Source organism: Lycium barbarum, chromosome 11 (assembly GCF_019175385.1).
Source record: "Lycium barbarum isolate Lr01 chromosome 11, ASM1917538v2, whole genome shotgun sequence".
Classification (NCBI taxonomy): domain Eukaryota; kingdom Viridiplantae; phylum Streptophyta; class Magnoliopsida; order Solanales; family Solanaceae; genus Lycium; species Lycium barbarum.
Window position 1 is genome coordinate 90440746 of NC_083347.1, and position 24148 is coordinate 90464893.

The following is a 24148-nucleotide window of genomic DNA, read 5'->3' on the forward strand; positions in this document are numbered from 1 at the left end:
GTGAGGTCGAAAATTTTGGTCGAAATTCACTGTTTTTTTAGTAGTGAGTTGTATCTTCAATAATGTTGTACGTAATAATATTTCTTATAATGAAATAGTTTCCCTACTTGTATTTGAGCACTTTCCGTATATATATGATCCAACTCTATTTGGAGGCAGGTTCTTAATATTATCTCAATAGAAACAGAGTTCTATCGTGGTCCATTTAGTAAAGAGACACAACGAGCGAATGAATACCATTTTTAAAAATTCCTCTGTTGTTTCTTTCTGAAGAACAAAGATTATGTAGCACAGATCGAGGAACTAAAGAAAAATTAGATTCACATAAATGAACAATTTAACAAAAGATATAAATGAAACTTTCGGAATCATCAAATGAAATGTAGATTTGAAGTGTCAAAGGAGTTTTACGTTCCATTTTATTAAATATGACAATTAACATATGTTGTACACGGTACACCAACATTGAAAATCCATTAAGTAGTAGCAAAAACACATGTTATGATACTTTGTTTAGATGAAAGCAAAACTGCTTTTCCATTCAGATAGAATTTACTTTTAGATTTGAACCAATTAATGCATTTGTGATTTACCAAACACATCTATGTCGTCCTTTAACATAGGCTTCAGTTTTCTACTGAAGCAATCACAAGAAAATTTTTACCATACAAAACTATAATACCACTAAACAACATATTTTGGTAGCATCAAGTTCTAAGCTCTAGAGTCACCGACTTCAACTGTAAACCAGTCACTTATATCAACACCAACTATTTTTCGCGAAACAAAATTCCAAAAATTTTGTCATGGTTCTGCGATTTATTTATTTTAAGTGTACGTTTCCATTTACCTTCCCGTTTCACCTCCAAACAATACTCTCCAACACTATTGGACTAAGCCAGAAGTAAAGTTGGTTCTCCCAAATACGCTAGCTTAAGGTCCACTGCTAATTTTTGTAAGTTTGAAAGACGCACCTGTTGCAAGCTAAAGTACTTACCTTAATTTGTTGTGCAAGTATGCATGGTCAATATATTTGTAACTCTCTGTCCTCCTTCGCAACTGAAACTTGTTGAGTTTGAGGTGTTGGGTTTTAGATCTGAAACGAGAAAAAAGGGTAACGGACTGCTGTTTTGGTCAGTTGAGGTCTCGGTTGAGATTTTCGATCTGCGTTTTCCAGTCGGGCATTGTTTCGTTCGAAGTTTGAATTTCAGACTCGTTGGTTTAGCATTGAGCTTGAAGTTCAAACCCAGATTTGGAAAGCTGGAATTCAGATCCTTAAGATCTTGGAAAAGAAGGCTGTTCATGAAGTTGAAAATTCAAAGCAAAATGGATTACTAAAAATTCAAACTGTCCGAAAAAGCAGATCTGAAGGTACACCTACCTTCTTTCTTTTAGATTATTTGCAAATTTATCAAATCTGACTCTTTCTCTGTTTAGTGGTACAATTCTTTAGCTACTTCTCTTGTGCAATCAATTTTTATTTTTAGATTTACTCAAGATCTGAATCAATTTTACCCTTAAAGATTGGTACTTTGCATCACTTTTCCGTCTTCAATTGTGGAATAAGTGATGGCCGGTGGCCAGTCCACAATGGAGGCTGGCCAACCCTCACTAAATACGACTATTCCAAAAACCAATCCTAATCCATTACAATATTCAGATCTGTTCAAACCAAAAACCTTGAATGATACATTACATAGTCAGATCCAATCACTGCCCCAAATTCCAATGAAACCAGTAACTTACCTACATGGGGTGCCATACATTAAATACACTGAAGTAGAAGTTGATCAGATGAATATCATTGAAAATCTTCAGTATGCTGTGGTAGGAAAGTTCTCATATGGCCAACCAGATATTGAACAACTTCGTCTCATAATCCCTACACAATGTGGAATAAAAGGTGAGTGTAGAACAGGTTTTCTAAGAAACCGCCATGTGCTTATCAGATTAAGTCTTTTTGAAGACTTTGTGAATTTCACATCAAAGCTTGTATACTACATTCAAGATAGAGAGGGATACTCGTACCAAATGAGAACACTGATCTATGATTCGAATTTCAAGGTTGATGAAGAAACATCAAAGACAATGGCATGGATTTCCTTCCCAAAGTTATTGCCTACATACTTTGTGAAGGAAACTCTTTTTTCAATTGCATCTGCAGTGGGTATTCCTATACAATTGGATATGGCTACGATTAACAAGACTAGACCTAGTTGTGCTAGGGTCAAGGTTTTAGTAGATCTGGTAGCGGATTTACCCAAAACGGTGAGGATGGATATTGAAAATGAAAAAACAGGAGCAATAAGGACTGTTAATGTTCAGATTCATTATGATTACCTCCCTAAGTATTGCAAGGAATGTAAATTACAGGGACATGATGAATATGATTGTAGAATTATAAATCCAGAGCGTGTTCAGTATGACAATGAAAGGGAGGAAATGCCAAAGGAGAATGGCAAGACAAAACCTCATAAAAGCTCTGATGAAGTGCACAATAGTAAGGAAAGCAATAAAGATCTCCAAGAGGATAAAGAAATTGAAGCAAAAAAGGCCAAGAGATTACAAGCAGAGGAACAACATAATAAAAAGCAGACTAATGACAAAGGCAAACAAAAGCAAGAGGATGGAAACCAACAAGGATATGAAGGGAAAACGAATTATGGAAAATACAATTATAGAGGATACAATAATTTATACAATTATTCTGCTAGAGTGTTGGCAGGTGGAAGAGTGTTAGGAAATTCGGGAAATTGGAATCCCATCAAAGACAACAGAAACTTCAATGCTGAGAAGGGAAGTGCAAATCATAGCAAACAGAAAGAGACAACAGTCACTGCTACATGCAACAAATTTAACACTTTGGTGGACTTGGAGGAGGAGCAAGAAAAACAAAATGAAACACAAGAAGGAAGCACACATAGTAGTAATCCTGTTAAAGAGACAGCTAGGCCATGGGTGGATGCTGCCTTTGGGAAACAAACAGAAAATAACAAAGTTATGAAAGAGCAGGGAAAGATAGATAGCAGACAAGAGCAAGATAATAAGAATGAGAAAGGGGTAGGGGATAATCAGTCAGAGGAGATAGCCATACAAGATTCAGAAAGAACAATTACAGATATCGTGGAAAATGATAACAAAAAAGAAGATGATAACAAACAGATTACTGAAGGCCAAGACGTACTTCAACCCATAGAAGTACATGACAGTGTTAATTCAAGCTCATATCAGCAAGTGGAATCAGCTAGACAACAAGTGGATCAAATGAAGGACTTACCGGAAGAGCCTCCTCATACAAACAATATGGGTGAAGGAGATACAACATCATCTGCGAATAAGGAACAAAATAATGAAAGGGAAACACAAGCAAGGGATCAGAGAGATCAAAACAACAGAGATACAGCCATAGAAATGCAGGCAATTTCAGGAAATCATAAGTATCAACTGGTAGCCAAAGATCATGAAAACACAACACAAGAAGAAGTGAATCAGAATAAAATAGATATTGGAGAGGAGGAAGCAGGTGAAACTATTAGTTCTGATTTAATGGAGGGCAACAATAAAGGAGATATTTCCCCTAAACACTTGACAAAAACTAAAAAAGGTCACAAGCCAAGAGATAAAAGTGTTCCTCCCAAGACAGTAGGAGGAGTACAAACAAGGATGGCATGTTCTAAAGGAGTTTCTCAATGAATAGCTCATTAATATGGAATATAAGGTCTGTAAACACTCAACAGGCCTTTGAGAGGGTAGTACTATTGCATAGACAGAAACATTTTAATTATGTTGCCTTACTAGAGCCTTTCCAGCATGTTAGACATATTGACATGTACAAATTGTGGTTAAATATGGGGACATCATGGCATAATGTGAATGGGAAGATTTGGATTTTTGTGGATGCAGAAATTCAAGTAGAAATAATGAGAGATACAGAACAACTGTTATCCTGTAGATTCACTCATTTGGGTGATGGGCAAGAGTTGGTGCTTACAGTTGTTTATGCGAGTACTGATAGAAGTGGGAGAATAGCTCTATGGGAGGATCTATATGACATGTCTTCACACATCACCATCCCATGGCTTGTGGGTGGGGATTTTAATGTCATTACAGATGACATTGAGAAATTTGGGGGTCTTCCTGTACAGTTTGCAGAAACAGAGGATTTTAGACAATGTATAGATATTTGCCAACTGATGGATCTTGGTTTTACTGGAAGTATGTTCACATGGTGGAATGGGAGATCGGATGAGGCTTGTATATTTAAAAGACTGGACAGATGTTTGGGAAATCAGGCTCTGCAGAATTGTTTTCCTAATTTGGAGGTAGAGCATCTCATTAAACAAGGTTCTGACCACTCCCCCTTGCTGGTAAATATGAGAGCAGATAGTATACCAATTAGGAAATATTTCAGGTTTCTTAATTTTTGGGTGGAGCATGAATCTTTTCTAGATGTAATCAAAGAAAATTGGGTGGAATCTTATGGCTCAGACCCCTTCTTTAACTTTCATAATAAGTTAAAAAAAGGTGGGAAGAGCTCTCTCTAAGTGGAGTAGGGACACTTATGGTGATATCTTCAAGCAAATTGCAACTCTGGAGGAAGTGGTGCAGGTGCATGAGCAAGAATTTGAACAGAATCCTACAGGGCTTAACAGGGAAAGGCTACAAAGGGTACAAGCTGATCTGATCAGGTTTTATGCTATTGAAGAAAAATTTTGGAGACAAAAAGCAGGGATGCTGTGGTTTCAGGATGGAGATAGGAACACAAAATTCTTTCATGCTCATGTCAATGGAAAGAGAACAAAGCTACAATTACAGAGAATTCAAGATCATACAGGTACATGGCTGGACACTGAAGAGGAGATTGCACAGGAAGCAATCAGATTTTTCTCAGACCAATTCAAAGAGGAAAATATCCCTACAGATTTCTCTATGCTTGATAAGATTCCTAAAATGGTTACAGAAGAACAAAATCAACAACTCTATGAAATGCCAGATGAAGCAGAGGTGAAAAGAGCAGTTTTTGGTTTAAATGGAGACAGTGCAGGGGGTCCTGATGGTTTCACAGGAAGATTTTTCCAAACTTGTTGGGAAATTATTGCAAATGACTTGGTGACCATGGTGAGATCATTCTTCTGTGGGCATGAACTCCCAAGGTATGTAACTTGTACCAATTTGGTTTTGATACCAAAGAAGAAAGAAATTAATACATTTTCTGATATGAGGCCAATCAGCTTGAGTAACATCACTAGCAAAGTTATTTCAAGAATCATTCATGAAAGACTGATATATCTGCTACCTGATCATTTCACCTCAGCAATCAGGATTTGTTAAAGGCAGGAGTATTGTAGAAAACATTCTGTTGGCTCAGGAAATTGTACATGATATTAGGATTAGAGGAAAGCCTGCAAATGTTGTCATTAAGCTTGACATGGAAAAGGCTTATGACAGAGTATCATGGTTATTTCTAACTAAAGTCCTGAGGAGAATGGGGTTCGGTGAATTTACTATTGATCTGGTGTTTAGAGTTATCTCAAATAATTGGTATTCCATTCTGATTAATGGGCAACCTCATGGATTCTTCAAATCATCTAGAGGAGTAAAGCAAGGAGATCCACTGTCCCCTACTTTATTCATTTTGGCTGCAGAATGTTTGTCTAGGGCTCTCAATACACTGCATACTGAGGATGAGTACAAGGAATATGGGATGCCAAAATGGAGTCCATATGTCAATCATTTGGCATATGCAGATGATACTATCATTTTCACCTCTGCTAATGAACAGTCTATGAGATTAGTGATGAAGACTTTGAGTATGAGAAGGTGAGTGGTCAGAAGATCAACAAGCAGAAAAGTGTTGTTTATATGCATCATTTGACATCTCATAACATTAAGGAGCTGGTATTTTCTGTCACCCAGATTCCTAAAAAGGATTTTCCATTCACATATTTGGGTGTACCAATCTACTATGGGAGAAGAAGGAACATTCACTACAAGGAGATAATAGAAAAGATTCAGAATAGACTGAGCTCATGGACTGGTAAGCTGTTATCTATTGGAGGAAGGACAACACTGATTAAACATGTTTTACAGAGCATGCCTATACACCTACTATCCGCTTGTGACCCTCCTAGTGCTATACTTGCTCAGATTCATAGATTATTTGCTAAGTTCTTTTGGAGCAACTCTGTGGGAAATTCAAGTAAGCACTGGGCAACTTGGACAACCTTATGTCACCCACAAGAAGAAGGTGGCATGGGGTTTAGAAGCCTACAAGATATATCTAAAGCCCTCTTTGCTAAACTGTGGTGGAACATGAGAACCAAACAATCCTTATGGAGAACTTTCATGAGTAATAAGTACTTAAAGAAGTTTCATGCTGTGATAGCCCCTAGCGGATCAGGTACTTATGTATGGAAGAAGATGATTAAATACCGAGATGAGATGGAACATGAGATATGGTGGAAGCTTCAACAAGGTAATTCTTATTTTTGGTTTGATAATTGGACAGGACTGGGAGCCCTATACCATATTACTCCACCAGATTTTGAGTGTGATCCCACAATCATCCTTGTAAAAGAAACTGCAGAAGTGGGGCAATGGGATGAACAGTTGCTAAGAAGAATCCTTCCTGAGGATCGAGCGGACCATATTGTGCAGCACATTAATCCACCAAATGAAAATGGCCAAGCAGATAAGGCTTTCTGGAAATTAGATTCGAGGGGGAAATTCACAGTTGGGTCTGCATTTCAATTGCTCAGACAAAGAAAAGACCCCAGTAATTTGTATAAGCAGATGTGGATCAAAGGACTACCAATAAAGATATCTTTTTTTATGTGGAGATTTTGGAAGTTCAAGCTACCATTGGATGATAAGTTGAAGAAATGGGGACACCAATTCCCTTCCAGATGCTATTGTTGTCAACATCCAAAAGTGGAAGATACCTCCCATGTCTTTTTACACTCACCAACAGCTCAAGCCATCTGGAAGTATTTTTGTGGACCAGTGGGAATAAATACTGAGAATTTGCAAGTTACCCAAATAATTAACAGATGGTGGGATATGCCTAGTAGACTACATGCCAAATGCATCAACCAAGTTGTCCCTGCTATTATTATTTGGGAACTCTGGAAGAGGAGAAACACTATGAGACATGAAGGGAAGGTGTCAATTACAAAACTCATTTACCAGGTGATGCATACTTTGATTCAATTCATGAAGGTGAGAAGGAGAAATTTTAGGTATGCACCATATAATTGGAGTGTGATTGTTGAGGCATTACAGAGATATTCTCCAAAGATAAGAGTAACACCAGTGACTTGGAGAACTCCAGATATTGGATGGATAAAAGTCAATACTGATGGAGCCTCAAGAGGAAACCCGGGTAGGAGTTCATGGGCCTTTTGTGTAAGGGATGAAAGGGGAGATGTGATACAAGCACAGGCCAGAGAAATAGAGGATCTTCAAAGCACCAACACCGAGGCAGAGGCCCTAGCCATTTTACAGGCTCTCAGGTATTTAAAAGACAGTCAATGGGATCAAATAAGGATAGAGACAGATTCACTTTTGCTGAAGAACTCTATTCAAAGGACATGGGAAATTCCTTGGCAAATCATTACTATGGTGGAAGAAATTTGGAGAATAAGTGAGGAAAAAGTGGTGGTGATAGAGCATATTTATAGGGAAGGAAACAAATTAGCAGATCACTTGGCTAATTTAGCTTTGGACATAGGGGACATACAATTCAATTCCTTTCATGACATGGAGAGCCACTGTAAAAGAATTGTGAACAGTGACAAATTACAACTGCCCTGTCTAAGAATTAGATCATGTTAAGGAGACTGAATATAGGGGGAAGGTGGGAGAAAAGGAGGTCCTCACACTCAAATCCTTTGGGAGGAGAATGTGAAGGATTTGGTTTACACTAACTGTTTGCTAATGGTTGCAGGTACACAAACTAACATAAATGGAGGATTTTAATTCAACAGGTACCATAGAACAACCACACTGAAGGAATACCAACAAGCAGCGAAACACAGTGTAATCAGGATGTTGAGAAGTTTTACCAGCATAAATTGCAACTGGTTGGAGGCACTTTTGACAAATGACATAAAGTGGAATTACTACTCCAAATGATTGAGCACATGGAACACAACAGACCTCTTGAGTACACATGGGCATACAGTTTCTATTTAGTGGTTGTTTCTTAGTTGGTGGTATTAGCACCCCGGGATGCTCATCCTACTGAGAACTGGTCATTAGTTAGAAAATGTACTGCCTTGGTGCATATAGAGGGCCAAATATAGAGCATGTGAGATATAGAAACAGAAGTTCTTTATGGAGCAATTATTTCAAATTTCATTCTATTAGTAATTTTTTAACAATTTGTAATATCAAATTAAGACAAGTTATAAGTCTTAATTTGATCATTAGTTTAAATTTTGTATTTTCATTAGCCTTTTGGCTAGAGTTGTACAAACTTCTGGATTTTTTGATAAAATTTATAAAATTAGTCCTAGGCCAAAAGCCTAGTGGACTTTTATTAAAAAAAAAAAAGTACTTACCTTAAGTTTCTTAGAAGCTTCTATCTCATTAATATCACAAACTCATCACAACTCGATAATCTGATCCTGACAAAAAAGCACTAAAGAACAATAATTATGCTTAAAGTCACTAAAAGCAAAGTGGAAGTCCATAAATTTATAGTGTAAGAGTTTTTGGCCAAAATTATCCCTCATCTTTAGAGGTAGTCCAAACTTTGTCCTTTAATATAATCTTGAGCACCATTAGTCCCTTATAAGTTTGCAGAGCTTGTACACATTTAATCTAAGTAATGGAAAACACCCACATCCGTTAAGACTAATGGTGATATAACACATAAGACTTAGAGCCCATTTGGATTGGCTTATAAGTGATCAAATCAGCTTATAAGCTGTTTTTTGGATTTTTAGGTGTTTGGCAAACCAGCTTATAAGCTAAAAAAGTGCTTAGAATGAGCCAAAAAAAAATTGGGGTAGCCCAACTTATTTTTTTGGCTTATAAGTAGAGCTGCATATCGGGTGGTTCGGTTTGGGTTTGAAAGTTATCGGTTAAACTTATCGGTTATCAGTTTGTAGACATGTTAACTGTTAAAGAACCATTAAGATATCGGTTAATGAGTTATTGGTTAATCGGTTTTTGATCGTTATCGGTTCGGTTATCAGTTTAACCGTTAAGATATCACCCGAAATTTTTTCAAGAACAAAGAACCCATCTTCAATGCAGAATCAGAACGAATTAACGAGATGCAAAATGAACAAAGTAGCTACAAAAGAAAGTGCCTGCAGCAGTTAGCTATAAATGGAGTTTGAAACTGGAAGCTGGCTGGCATCTCCAAGACGTTAAAAACTTGAAACCTTTTCTTCATATTTACATGAATCCTAGTTCCCAGACCACTGCTGACAGCTTTCCAATTTGACAATGTTGTCTTTTTATGCTTCTTCATCCGAGTCCTCAACAACTCCTCATTTTTGCTCTCTTTACTCGTTGCATCAGTGGCACAAAATTGTAGAGAGGAGCTGTTAGCTGCCTGCAAGTTATTTCCACAAGCATTTGGTACTTGATGCTTGGTAAAGTTTGTTTCGCACCTTTGGAAGCAATTAGAAGCTTTGACATTCGAGCTAAGTTCTTGTAAAACCTTGCAGCTAACTTCACCAGTGAGAAATAAATTGACTTAGGATTTACTAAGTAATTATATATGGAAGGGTAATAATGGAATAAATTCACTGGGCTGGACTCCACAAATTATATATGAAAGGTTATATATGGAAGGGTATAATTGTAAATAAATAAATAGTTATCGGGTTATCGGTTCACCCATTAACAAAAGTGGTGAACCCGAGACCCGAACCGATACCCCAATAACTATAGAACACTACCCGATACTCGAACCATTAACCCACTAACCCGAACCATTAACCCAATAATCCAATTATCGGTTCAGGCTATTAGTTTAACCGTTAACATGCACAGCCCTACTTATAAGCTGTTTTTTGATCAAACCAGCTTATAAGCCACTTTTTTTAAGTTAACCCAAACGGGCTCTTAGAAGAAAGAAAAAACAGATCTATTTCACAGCATTCACCCCTAAATTAGTATAGATTTCACTCTTTCTATGTTACAATAGTATGCCACCTTCTTCTTATTGTCTTTTTTCCTTTTTAATGTCTTTGTAATCCTTAGAAAATGCTAATGCCCTTTTTAACACTTATCTTCCCATATTTAAGTCACACTGACTAACATAGAAGGGGAAGAAATACTGAAGGATCATCACTGATTAAATTGGCCATGTCAATACCAATATTTCTATTACTACTATATAGAAGAGTGGGTTTGAAGTGGGAACGACATGTGTGCTCAGGGGCGAATCTGACCTATTAAGTGGGGGTTCAATTGAACTCCCAACTTTCGACACGGAGTATTAATTTATGTGTAAAAAATTATTAAAATTGTATATATAATTGATATGAACTCATAACTTTTAAAATATAATGAGTTCAATACCAAAATTCTTAAGATTGAGCCCACATAATCTAAATCCTGGATCCGCCTCTCTGTATGCTTGGGTGTAATTATTATGAAATGTAATGGCATTTTGACATTTAGTCATTTCACCCTTTTGGTTATCCATCATACACTCACCCACACAATAACTTCCCCTAATCAACTTTGTACTTTTTTTTTCTTCGGGTTTTCCAAAAAAAAAAAAAACTCTACCTATTTCAACCAAATCTTAACAAGCAATTTTCTCTATGAATTTTTTTTAATATCGTGTGCATTAATTATAAGTTTAGAAAATGGTAAAGCTATTCTTAGAGAAAGTTTAATGAAAAAAATGAAGATTTAAATTAACGCAAAAACTGCTAATGAAGTCATAAAGGCAAAAAAAATAAAAAAATAAAAAAAACCTATACCTTTGGCTAAGGTTAAAAATCACTAATTTTAAACATATACGTCTCACACAAAAAAATGAGGAATAATATTAAAAAGACGAAATATAAACGGCTAAGAAATGCACTTTCCTTATAATTACAATGACGAAGTTGGTCTACACTTAAAAGTTTAAGACTACGACAGATGCTAACACGTGAAAGCGGTTTTCAGTGTTGTTAGGTAGAAAGAGATGATGACATGAAATTCAGCAAGAGAAGGTATTTCAAAATTTTCAATTGGAGAATCAAGCTTGAAAAGTCATATATGGGAGAACCGGACTAGGTAAAATATTTTAATGATATTTTCAATTAATTGAATTATAATACTCTCAATATTAACAATTTCAAATTATATTACTAAAATATATATACTATTTTTTGTGTTGGGCCTGTGCCAACACGGGCTTTCGGCCATCTAGTATAATATATATATATATTCTACTATTTAGAAGAGTGAATTTTACTATTTAGAATTTTACTACTATTTAGAAGAGTGAATCCCGTATTAAAAAAATAAACAATGTTAAAAAAAATTGTGGGCCCCATATTAAACACCATGCATATCCGTAGCCAACACAAATATAATAAAGTTTTAAATACGGAGCACAAACTATAATGTTATATTAATCGTGTTTTGAACATAGTATCCCATATTGACAAAATCAAGCAATATATATATATATATAAAGTTAATCCCATATTAAAAAAATAAACAATGTCAAAAAATAAAAAGTTCAGACTTTGTATTCTTAGCAAACACTAATATAATAAAGTTTTAGATACGGAGCACAAATTACAATGTTATATCAATCGTGTTTTGAACATATATATATATATATATATATATATATATTATGCATAAAAATAGTGCAAACTAATAATGTTCAAAAGGATGGGCCACATACTAAATAACACCAAGCAATATAAAAAATAAAAATAAAAAAAAGAATAAACTATATAAAGCATGGGTTTAGACCCATGCTTCATATCGTCTTTTGTCCCTTCAAAAAAAAAAGGTGGGCTCCATACTAAATAACACCGAGCAATAAAACAAAAAAAAAAAAAAAAGTGGAACTCAACACATCCAAACTCACGGGAAAAAAAAAGTGGACCGCATATTAATAGAATCAAGCAATATTAAAAAAAAAGGTGAATCCAATAAAAAAAAAACTATATAAAGCATGGGTTTAGACCCATACTTCATCGTCCGTTGTCCCTTAAAAAAAGGGTGCGCCCCATACTAAATAACATCGAGCAATAAAAAAAAGGAAGAAAAAAAGTGGAACTCACCACATCCAAACTCGCGGGAAAATAAAGTGGACCCCATATTAATAGAATCAAGCAATATTAAAAAAACAAAAAAGGTGAATCCCATATTAATAAAATAAACAATGTTAAAAAAACAAATGCTTAGAAAATCAAACAATTAAATCAATAATGATGGACTCATTGCCACATGTGTATCAACCCATTAGTGGGAGCAAATGAAATTATTGTACAGCAATATACTTAAAATACTTATATATTAAAATAAGATAGAATTTAATTACTTTTTCATTTTTTCCTTACTCTAATAAATGTGAAAAGAGATTAATGTCATAAAAGAAAAAATAATATTAAATGGAGATCAAATAATTAATAAGCTAAATTAGTGAAATTATAAAACTAATTGATGTTTCCTTAAAAACCGTGTAAAAAACAACATGACAAGTAAAATGAGTTAAACAAAAAATATTTACTAAAAATTAAAAAATAGAAGTTCTTCATGGCCCCATATTAAACACCAACCAGTATTAAAAATATAAAATAAAATGTTATAGCCCGTATATTGTACGTTTGGAAATTCTAAAGTCGTCGTGGAAAGTTAAGGGCGAAACCATTTTCAAAAGTTATATTAATGCACAAGTTGTCATGAATATTATTTGTGACTATTATTAGTATGGAAATATGGTAAGAGGCTAAGGGCAAGAAGAGAAATTCGCAAAATGGCTTATGGAAATATTGCGGAAAGAATAGGGGCAAAACGGGAATTTCACCAAGAGGTTCATGAGAATTTAAAAAGGGCCATATTGGCCATGTGACAAAATATATATATATGAAATGAAAAAGAAAAAGAATTAAAAAGGATGACAAATTAGTCTTCTTTTTATGGAATTTCAAGAAAACTCTAGAGAGGGGCATGTGCCCCTCACATGCCACTAAAACTATATGTATATATAGGACTAAAGTCTTGAAAAAGAAGACAAAACTCTATCACTTGCATTCTAGACAATTCAAGAAAGAAATAAGAGAGCAAGAAGGCCATGGTTTCGGCCATGACCATGGAAATCCAGGTCTTCAATTTTAATTCCAAAAATTATTTTCTTCATGTATTCCTACTAATTCAAGGGCCCTCTACAACGTGGTGTAATTGTTTCGGAAGATAGGCCATCCGTTTCATTGTTTTCCGCACTTTGGTTGAGTAAAGAAGTTGGGAGGAAAAGGTAAGAATTCATGTTTTTTTGTATGTTATAGGAGGCTTGTGTATGTTGTTGTATATAGGAATGGATGAAATTCATGAAAGCATGGAAATTGGGTGTTGGCCGTGCATGCATGTGGTATGTAGGAATAATGGTGTAATTATTTTGTTTGGTGTTTTAGTTGTTGTAAGTTCTATGTTGACAATGAAAGTGGATGAAACTCATTAGGTTATAGGTGTTGGAGTCTTGGCCGTGTGGTATGTGTGTTGTGTAGGAAAAATGAATAAATTTCTATGTAGCAATTTGATTGTTGTTGATATGTATTCTATGATGGGAATGGGAACTTGGTGGTTTAAATTGATGTTGGAATGATTATGGACTGATTTGGAAGCTAATGAGATTATAGTGTCATTTCTTGTATTTGTGCAAATGATGTAGTTAACATGCTAGTTGCTAATGTGGTTTATGAATTTGGAAGATGAAAATGTGTTGTGAAAGTATATGCTAAAAATTTGGAGGTTTCGGATGGATTGTGGTCTTGGTGGAAAATTTGTATATGTTGTAGAATGGTATAAAATGCTTTTGAATGGTGTTTGGTTGATCTTGAGTTCGTAATGAATGTATGAGCATTGGAATTAGCTTGAGACATCTAGTGAATGGTATGTTGATGAACTATGTAGAAAAGAGTTACTAATGTTAGAATGTATTCTTGAATTGATTATTGATGCCATAGCTTGGTTGTTGGTTGGGTTGTTGTTGAATTGGGCCGAGCCATATTCTCGGGGTTGGTACATTTACAGGGGAGATGCTGTCGAAATTCCGGCAGAATATAAGAGAATGTGTTTGAAAGATTAGGGCAAGTATGTGACAACGAATCTAATGAATAGATGAATCCTCTTGAATGTAGATTAACAAGTTGGAGGCACAAGCGTAACTAGTTGGTCACGGCGCAGGTATGTAAGGCTTACCCTTTCTTTCTTTGGCATGTCCTAGAGCCAAGTAAGGTATAATGTGATATGCTGCCTTGGGGTAACTCTGTTCTGTGATGCTGAGTCTGATTATGATTCTAATTCACTTCTTGACCTGAGTTTGTGATCCTAGTTCATCCCTTGATATAAGTATTTGATATAAGTATTTTCATATAAGTATTTTGGTACAAGTATTCTGATATACGTATTTTGATATAGGTATTCTGATATAAGTATTTTGATATAAGTGTCTTGATATAAGCATTTTTGATATCAGTCTTCTGATATAAGTGTGTCGATATGAGTATTTTGATATAAGTATTCTGATGTAAGTATGCTGATATAAGTATTCCGATATAAGTATCCTGATATGAGAATTCCGAAATCAGTATCCTGATAAGAGCATTCTGATATGTTTATTCTGGTTCGAGAACTTCTGTAAGATTTAATGTCCCTAACTTCCGTATACGATCTCGGATTGCTCTGAAATGTTCGAAGAGGTTTCTGTATCAAGACGTCTATAATTTTCTTATACGTAAGTATGGTTCCAAAATCTCTATTTGATCTGATTCGTAAGGACATCTGAAGGTGTCTGATATGACTATGATTCTGATTTCCTGAAAAAGGCTTCTAAAATGCTTATAAAGCGTTCTGTACTTTGAACGCTTGTAACTTTCTCATACTACGCCGGATTGACCTGAAATCTGTTCCGAGCCTCCAGGTATCGGTAAGTACACTGGTGTGTCGAGTCTTGATTTCTATGCATGTGGTTTCTCACTATTCTGCTCGTGCATATGTTATGATTTCCTTCACCGAGTCCCGGGCCGGTATGTATCGTGCGGATGGTTCGCCGAGTCCTCTGTTGAGGGCCGAGTTCCATATACGAATTCCGAAGTGTCATGAGTCCGGTTTCGGGGTACTGTGTTATATGTCCATCCCCGGTTACCGAGGATATATTATGAAGTATGATGTGTCCGGGCTCGGGGTACCGTGTTATCTGTCCGCCTCCGGGTATCGTGGTTATGTTATGATGTGTGACGGAGATCGGAGCAAATTTTCTGAAATATGATGTGTTGTGGCGCCAAAGGTAGGAGTGGCGACCACGTTCCTATGTTATCGTGCGCATCCCTTGGCATTGTTCACCGGTTCCTCGGCGTGTTACCTGTCCCCGAGGTTACCATGTATATGATAGGATGTGACCGGTCCCTCGGCGTGTTATTTGTCCCCGAGGTTACCGTATGTATAATATGGTATTTGTCCCGGCGTGGTATATGTCCCCGGGGTTACCGCGTATGTGATATGATATCCGATTCCGATATGCATGACTTGTGTTGGGGAGTAAGCATTCTGACCTTCCGTATATCCTGTATTCCGTTTGCTATATGACATCCCCTGAGTAATCTGTACGTTCTGAATCCCGTCCGATATATGGCATTATCCGAGTATACTGTACGTTCTGTATTCCTTCCGATATATGACATCATCGGAGCAATCGGTACGTTCTGAACTTCGTCCGACGTATGACATTATCTGTGCGTTCTGTACGTGCCACACTCCTTCTGATATCTGACAACGGTATGTACGATCTGTGTCTGGAAAGTGAGTATGTCAGCATTCTATATGCTCTGTATGATTTGTACGGTCTGTATGATCTGTATTGGTCTGTACGATCTGTGTCGGCCTGTATGATCTGTATTAGTCTGTATGATCTGTGTCTGAGAAGTAAGTAATTCGCCAATCTGGATAATATGCTTACCCTTTGTACTATTTGTTTCGATTATGGTTCTGCTTTCTGTATTTCATGCCTTACATACTCAGTACATATTCCGTACCGACCCCCTGTTCTTCGGGGGCTGCGTTTCATGTCGCGCAGGTACTCCCAGATGAGTTGAAGATATTATAGAAGATGTTCCAGCGAAGATGGCAAACTCCATTTGCTCTTGGAGTGCTGCCGAGTCAGAGTATGTGTGTTGTGATGTCTGATATATGGTAGAGACTTTGCAGACAGCGTCATGGGTATGGTGTGTCAGTCTGTAAGTGGCTCCGTCAGCCGATATGTTGGTCTGTGTTGTGTATTGAATTGTGTATGACTACAGATTTGTTCGCTTGGAAGATTCGAGAAGGAATATTTCTGAAAAGAATATTTAAAAAAAAAAAAAAAAAATTACTGCGTATTTTGTCTGATTTGATTTAAAAAGTTTGACGTAATTTTATGTGCGGCAAGAGTCTGAGGGTTCGCTCGGCCCTAAGTAAGGGTCGGGTGCCCATCACACCCTAGTAAGGTCGGGGTGTGACAAATTGGTATCAGAGCAGGTCTGTCCTAGGGGTTGTCTGCAAAGTCGTGTCCAGTAGAGTCCTGTTTATGGTGTGTTGCGTGTCACATCTATAAACAGGAGGCTACGGGGCATCTAGGGATTGTTGACCTTCTTTTTGTCATAGATCGTGCGATAGAGCCTAGACGTAGGGAAAACGAGATCCCAAATATAAGCCTTACATTCGTTGAAAAGGCGAATAATGATACGGAAGGCCACGAAGGCAAGTTTTGATATGTTCATTCTGTTATCAGAAACCGGAAGCCCTGTACGGCTGTGGCCTGGTACGATATGATATGATCCCATATGAAATGACACGACGCGATATGATACGATATGATATGATACGATACGGTACGATACGGTACGATACGGTACGATATGATATGTCAAGATATGATATGACACAATATGACATGATATGGTCTGATATGAGGTAATATGATATGATACGGTGTGAAACAACATATAAAGGCCCTGGCCGGCTGGAATATGTTATATATATGTACGATCCGTGAGATGTTGTTGATATTTGTTATGTGTGAGTGAATTCTGAATAGTAAGGGTTGGAAAAGGGTAAAATGGTAATTGCAAGGATAGAACGGGTTACAGAAATGTCTCGGAATCTGTGAGACCTTGATCTGCTCCGGATCAGGTAATAAAGGTTATAAGGGAAAGTGGACGCGATTATATCGGCCTTAAGGCACCGAAATCCATCAAAGTTTCGAGGTTAAGCGTGCTCAGGCGGGAGCAATTTCGTGATGGGTGACCCCCTGGGAAGTTTTCAAAAAAAAAAAATGAAATTCAGATGTGAGCAGCCGATCAGGAGCTGGAGTAGTCCAAGAGAAATTTAATGTATACGGAATGGTTGGGGAACCATAAGAGGTTACATAGAATGCGACAGGCTAGACTAGAAAAGAGACAGAAAGTGCAGTGCAGTTTTGGAAATTAGATAGGCTTGAATAGCGTCTGAAGGTATTTTGTGGGTCAGTTGATACTAATTATATGTGCATATGTATATGAACATGTATGATATCTCATATGTCAGGATATCGACGGAAGATGAAAGGAAAACTTATGATAAGGAATTTTGCTATGTTGTGCACGGAGTCGAAAAGAAGAACCGTTGGCTTATAAGGAGCCCCTTAAAGGGGGGGGAGGCCATATTAGGCTTACGAGGAATAATGATGAACGAAATGGGCACCCCCATATGAAGTCAAAGACAAGTATGCCTGTATCGAGAAATACAAAAAGGGACTAAAGAAGAGTTGTAGTAAGAATCTAAGAGTGTGACTTTTGTTAAGATACGGTCACGAAACAGTAACAGAAAGGAGATGACCTGAGAAGGACAAGGAAGATATGTCGGCCCAGCGTATTAGAAAACTTAAGGAACGGAATAAGGACCTACAAGGATGGAGAGACTCGATTATATGAAATGGGCATGGAGAAACGGGCAACTATAAAAGAAACCCTCTCCCGCAGTGCTACGAGTCCCCAAGAGGTCAGTTGAACATTCGAGGACGAATGTTCTAAAGGGGGGGAGGATGTTATAGCCTGTATATTGTACGTTTGGAAATTCTAAAGTCGTCGTGGAAAGTAAGGGCGAAACCATTTTCAAAAGTTATATTAATGCACAAGTTGTCATGAATATTATTTGTGACTATTATTAGTATGGAAATATGGTAAGAGGCTAAGGGCAAGAAGAGAAATTCGCAAAATGGCTTATGGAAATATTGCGGAAAGAATAGGGGCAAAACGGGAATTTCACCAAGAGGTTCATGAGAATTTAAAAAGGGCCATATTGGCCATGTGACAAAAAATATATATATGAAATGAAAAAGAAAAAGAATTAAAAAGGATGACAAATTAATCTTCTTTTTATGGAATTTCAAGAAAACTCTAGAGAGGGGCATGTGCCCCTCACATGCCACTAAAACTATATGTATATATAGGACTAAAGTCTTGAAAAAGAAGACAAAACTCTATCACTTGCATTCTAGACAATTCAAGAAAGAAATAAGAGAGCAAGAAGGCCATGGTTTCGGCCATGACCATGGAAATCCAGGTCTTCAATTTTAATTCCAAAAATTATTTTCTTCATGTATTCCTACTAATTCAAGGGCCCTCTACAACGTGGTGTAATTGTTTCGGAAGATAGGCCATCCGTTTCATTGTTTTCCGCACTTTGGTTGAGTAAAGAAGTTGGGAGGAAAAGGTAAGAATTCATGTTTTTTTGTATGTTATAGGAGGCTTGTGTATGTTGTTGTATATAGGAATGGATGAAATTCATGAAAGCATGGAAATTGGGTGTTGACCGTGCATGCATGTGGTATGTAGGAATAATGGTGTAATTATTTTGTTTGGTGTTTTAGTTGTTGTAAGTTCTATGTTGACAATGAAAGTGGATGAAACTCATTAGGTTATAGGTGTTGGAGTCTTGGCCGTGTGGTATGTGTGTTGTGTAGGAAAAATGAATAAATTTCTATGTAGCAATTTGATTGTTGTTGATATGTATTCTATGATGGGAATGGGAACTTGGTGGTTTAAATTGATGTTGGAATGATTATGGACTGATTTGGAAGCTAATGAGATTATAGTGTCATTTCTTGTATTTGTGCAAATGATGTAGTTAACATGCTAGTTGCTAATGTGGTTTATGAATTTGGAAGATGAAAATGTGTTGTGAAAGTATATGCTAAAAATTTGGAGGTTTCGGATGGATTGTGGTCTTGGTGGAAAATTTGTATATGTTGTAGAATGGTATAAAATGCTTTTGAATGGTGTTTGGTTGATCTTGAGTTAGTAATGAATGTATGAGCATTGGAATTAGCTTGAGACATCTAGTGAATGGTATGTTGATGAACTATGTAGAAAAGAGTTACTAATGTTAGAATGTATTCTTGAATTGATTATTGATGCCATAGCTTGGTTGTTGGTTGGGTTGTTGTTGAATTGGGCCGAGCCATATTCTCGGGGTTGGTACATTTACAGGGGAGATGCTGCCGAAATTCCGGCAGAATATAAGAGAATGTGTTTGAAAGATTAGGGCAAGTATGTGACAACGAATCTAATGAATGGATGAATCCTCTTGAATGTAGATTAACAAGTTGGAGGCACAAGCGTAACTAGTTGGTCACGGCGCAGGTATGTAAGGCTTACCCTTTCTTTCTTTGGCATGTCCTAGAGCCAAGTAAGGTATAATGTGATATGCTGCCTTGGGGTAACTCTGTTCTGTGATGCTGAGTCTGATTATGATTCTAATTCACTTCTTGACCTGAGTTTGTGATCCTAGTTCATCCCTTGATATAAGTATTTGATATAAGTATTTTGATATAAGTATTTTGGTACAAGTATTCTGATATACGTATTTTGATAGAGGTATTCTGATATAAGTATTTTGATATAAGTGTCTTGATATAAGCATTTTTGATATCAGTCTTCTGATATAAGTGTGTCGATATGAGTATTTTGATATAAGTATTCTGATGTAAGTATGCTGATATAAGTATTCCGATATAAGTATCCTGATATGAGAATTCCGAAATCAGTATCCTGATAAGAGCATTCTGATATGTTTATTCTGGTTCGAGAACTTCTGTAAGATTTAATGTCCCTAACTTCCGTATACGATCTCGGATTGCTCTGAAATGTTCGAAGAGGTTTCTGTATCAAGACGTCTATAATTTTCTTATACGTAAGTATGGTTCCAAAATCTCTATTTGATCTGATTCGTAAGGACATCTGAAGGTGTCTGATATGACTATGATTCTGATTTCCCGAAAAAGGCTTCTAAAATGCTTATAAAGCGTTCTGTACTTTGAACGCTTGTAACTTTCTCATACTACGCCGGATTGACCTGAAATCTGTTCCGAGCCTCCAGGTATCGGTAAGTACACTGGTGTGTCGAGTCTTGATTTCTATGCATGTGGTTTCTCACTATTCTGCTCGTGCATATGTTATGATTTCCTTCACCGAGTCCCGGGCCGGTATGTATCGTGCGGATGGTTCGCCGAGTCCTCTGTTGAGGGCCGGGTTCCATATACGAATTCCGAAGTGTGATGAGTCCGGTTCCGGGGTACTGTGTTATATGTCCATCCCCGGTTACCGAGGATATATTATGAAGTATGATGTGTCCGGGCTCGGGGTGCCGTGTTATCTGTCCGCCCCCGGGTACCGTGGTTATGTTATGATGTGTGACGGAGATCGGAGCAAATTTTCTGAAATATGATGTGTTGTGGCGCCAAAGGTAGGAGTGGCGACCACGTTCCTATGTTATCGTGCGCATCCCTTGGCATTGTTCACCGGTTCCTCGGCGTGTTACCTGTCCCCGAGGTTACCATGTATATGATAGGATGTGACCGGTCCCTCGGCGTGTTATTTGTCCCCGAGGTTACCGTATGTATGATATGGTATTTGTCCCGGCGTGGTATATGTCCCCGGGGTTACCGCGTATGTGATATGATATCCGATTCCGATATGCATGACTTGTGTTGGGGAGTAAGCATTCTGACCTTCCGTATATCCTGTATTCCGTTTGCTATATGACATCCTCTGAGTAATCTGTACGTTCTGAATCCCGTCCGATATATGGCATTATCCGAGTATACTGTACGTTCTGTATTCCGTCCGATATATGACATCATCGGAGCAATCGGTACGTTCTGAAATCCGTCCGACGTATGACATTATCTGTGCGTTCTGTACGTGCCACACTCCTTCTGATATCTGACAACGGTATGTACGATCTGTGTCTGGAAAGTGAGTATGTCAGCATTCTATATGCTCTGTATGATTTGTACGGTCTGTATGATCTGTATTGGTCTGTACGATCTGTGTCGGCCTGTATGATCTGTATTGGTCTGTATGATCTGTGTCTGAGAAGTAAGTAATTCGGCAATCTGGATAATATGCTTACCCTTTGTACTATTTGTTTCGATTATGGTTCTGCTTTCTGTATTTCATGCCTTACATACTCAGTACATATTCCGTACTGACCCCCTGTTCTTCGGGGGCTGCGTTTCATGTCGCGCAGGTACTCCCAGATGAGTTGAAGATATTATAGAAGATGTTCCAGCGAAGATGGCAAACTCCATTTGCTCCTGGAGTGCTGCCGAGTCAGAGTATGTGTGTTGTGATGTCTGATATATGGTAGAGACTTTGCAGACAGCGTCGTGGGTATGGTGTGCCAGTCTGTAAGCGGCTCCGTCAGCCGATATGTTGGTCTGTGTTGTGTATTGAATTGTGTATGACTACAGATTTGTTCGCTTGGAAGATTCGAGAAGGAATATTTCTGAAAAGAATATTTCAAAAAAAATATATATATATATATATATTTTACTGCGTATTTTGCCTGATTTGATTTAAAAAGTTTGACGTAATTTTATGTGCGGCAAGAGTCTGAGGGTTCGCTCGGCCCTAAGTAAGGGTCGGGTGCCCATCACACCCTAGTAAGGTCGGGGTGTGACATAAAAAGTGGAACCCACCACATCCAAACTCTTGGGAAAAAAATGTGGGCTCCATATATATTAAACAACAACTAATATTAAAAAAAAAAAATCCCATATTAAAAAAATAAATAATGTTAAAAAAAAGGGCTCAGAAAATCAAACAATTAAATCAATAATGATGGATTCATTGCCACATGCGGATCAACCCATTAGTGGGAGCACATGAAATTATTGTACAGCAACATACTTAAAATACTTATATATTAAAATAAGATAGAATTTAATTACTTTTTCATTTTTTCCTTACTCTAATAAATGTGAAAAAAGATTAATGTCATAAAAGAAAAAATAATATTAAATAGAGATCAAATAATTAATCAGGTAAATTAGTGAAATTCTAATTCTAATTGACGTTTTCTTAAAAAACATGTAAAAAACAACATGACAAGTAAAATGAGTTAAACAAAAAATATTTACTAAAAATTAAAAAATTGAAGTTCTTCATTTAAATAGAAAATCAAATTTCTACTTCGTTTCATCTTAAACATATAAAATTAATATAATAATTTGAATTAGAATTATCCAAATCAAATTTTGATAAAAAAATTATATGTATTACTTTACTATTACTACTATATAGAAGAGCCAGTTTATAGAGGCAACATCGTCGTCCATGTTCGGTCCTATTTTTTTTTATTTAAGTGGTCCCACCCACTTTTTTATTTAAGGCAAAAAAAATGACGTTTTATACTTTATATTACCAACTCTTCTAAAAAGTAGATAGAAATACTTTATTATATTTCTATTTTTCTACTATATAGAAGTATCGGTTTACCCATGCTTTGTCGACATTCACTCTTAAAAAATAAAAAAAGCTGGACCCCACCCTCCCCAAACTCATGTAAAAAAGTGGACCCCATCCTCTTCAAACTCATGAAAAAAAAATGGACCCCATATTTAAAAAAAAAAGGCAACGTAAAAAAAAAAAAAAAAAAAAAGGTGCATCCCATATACTAAAAAATCAAACAATATTCATATAATTCCCAAAGTATCCCCATCAAGTCAATAGTAATGGATTCATTGCCACATGCATATTAACCCATTAGTGAGAGCAAATGAAATTATTGCACAGCAAAAAACATGGACCTCATATTATTACTTTTCTTCAAAATATTTAATTGCTGTATTTTCTATTCCGCCATGTCATTTATTTATTATGTTTACTAAAATAAGTATGCTTCAAATATATATATTTAAAAAATAACATACAATTTAATTACTTTTTTATTTTTATTGTTACTCTAATAAATGTGAAAAGAGATTAATATCAAATGAAGATCAAATAATGAATAAGATAAATTAGTCAAATTATAATTCTAATTCGCGTTTCCTTAAAAAAATCATGCAAAAGACAACATGACAAGTAAAATGAGTTAAACCGAGAATATTTACCAAAAATTAAAAAATAGCATTTCTTCGTTTAAATAGAAAATTAATTTCTACTTTGTTTCGTTTCAAACATGTAAAATTAATTTAATAATTTGAATTAGAATTATCCAAATCAAAATTTGATAAAAAATAATAAGTATTTTACACTTTTAAATTAATCGAATTAAAATTGAAAGTATCAACTGATGCTTAAATATTGCTATTATTTTATCTCAAAGAGAAGAAAATAGTTTTCTTTTAAACAAATCTTCTCTTTTAAAAAGTATTAAGAAATTTTCGTAGCAAACACGAATAAAATAAAGTTTTAGATACGGAGCACAAACTACAATGTTATATTAATCGTATTTTGAACATAGTATGTATATATATATATATATATATATATATATATATATATATATATATATATATATATATATTATCATTATCTAAACACAACTACATATACATAGATACACTATAATTCGAAATGTTGAGCCCGTGCGCAGCACGGGGCATAGGCCATCTAGTATATTATAAAAGAGCGAGTATAGCAGGCAGCTGGTT

At 36.2% G+C, this 24148-nt stretch overlaps 1 protein-coding gene across 1 annotated transcript; it reads left to right on the plus strand.

Moving 5' to 3' along the window:
- Nucleotides 1-3848: 3848 nt before the first annotated feature.
- LOC132619973 (uncharacterized) lies at nucleotides 3849-9670 on the plus strand. The gene is made up of 6 exons (XM_060334727.1): nucleotides 3849-4367; nucleotides 4525-5118; nucleotides 5315-5449; nucleotides 5917-6199; nucleotides 6542-7029; nucleotides 9548-9670. Exons 1-6 carry the CDS (start codon nucleotides 3849-3851, stop codon nucleotides 9668-9670), a joined length of 2142 nt encoding a protein of 713 aa, XP_060190710.1.
- Nucleotides 9671-24148: the final 14478 nt, after the last annotated feature.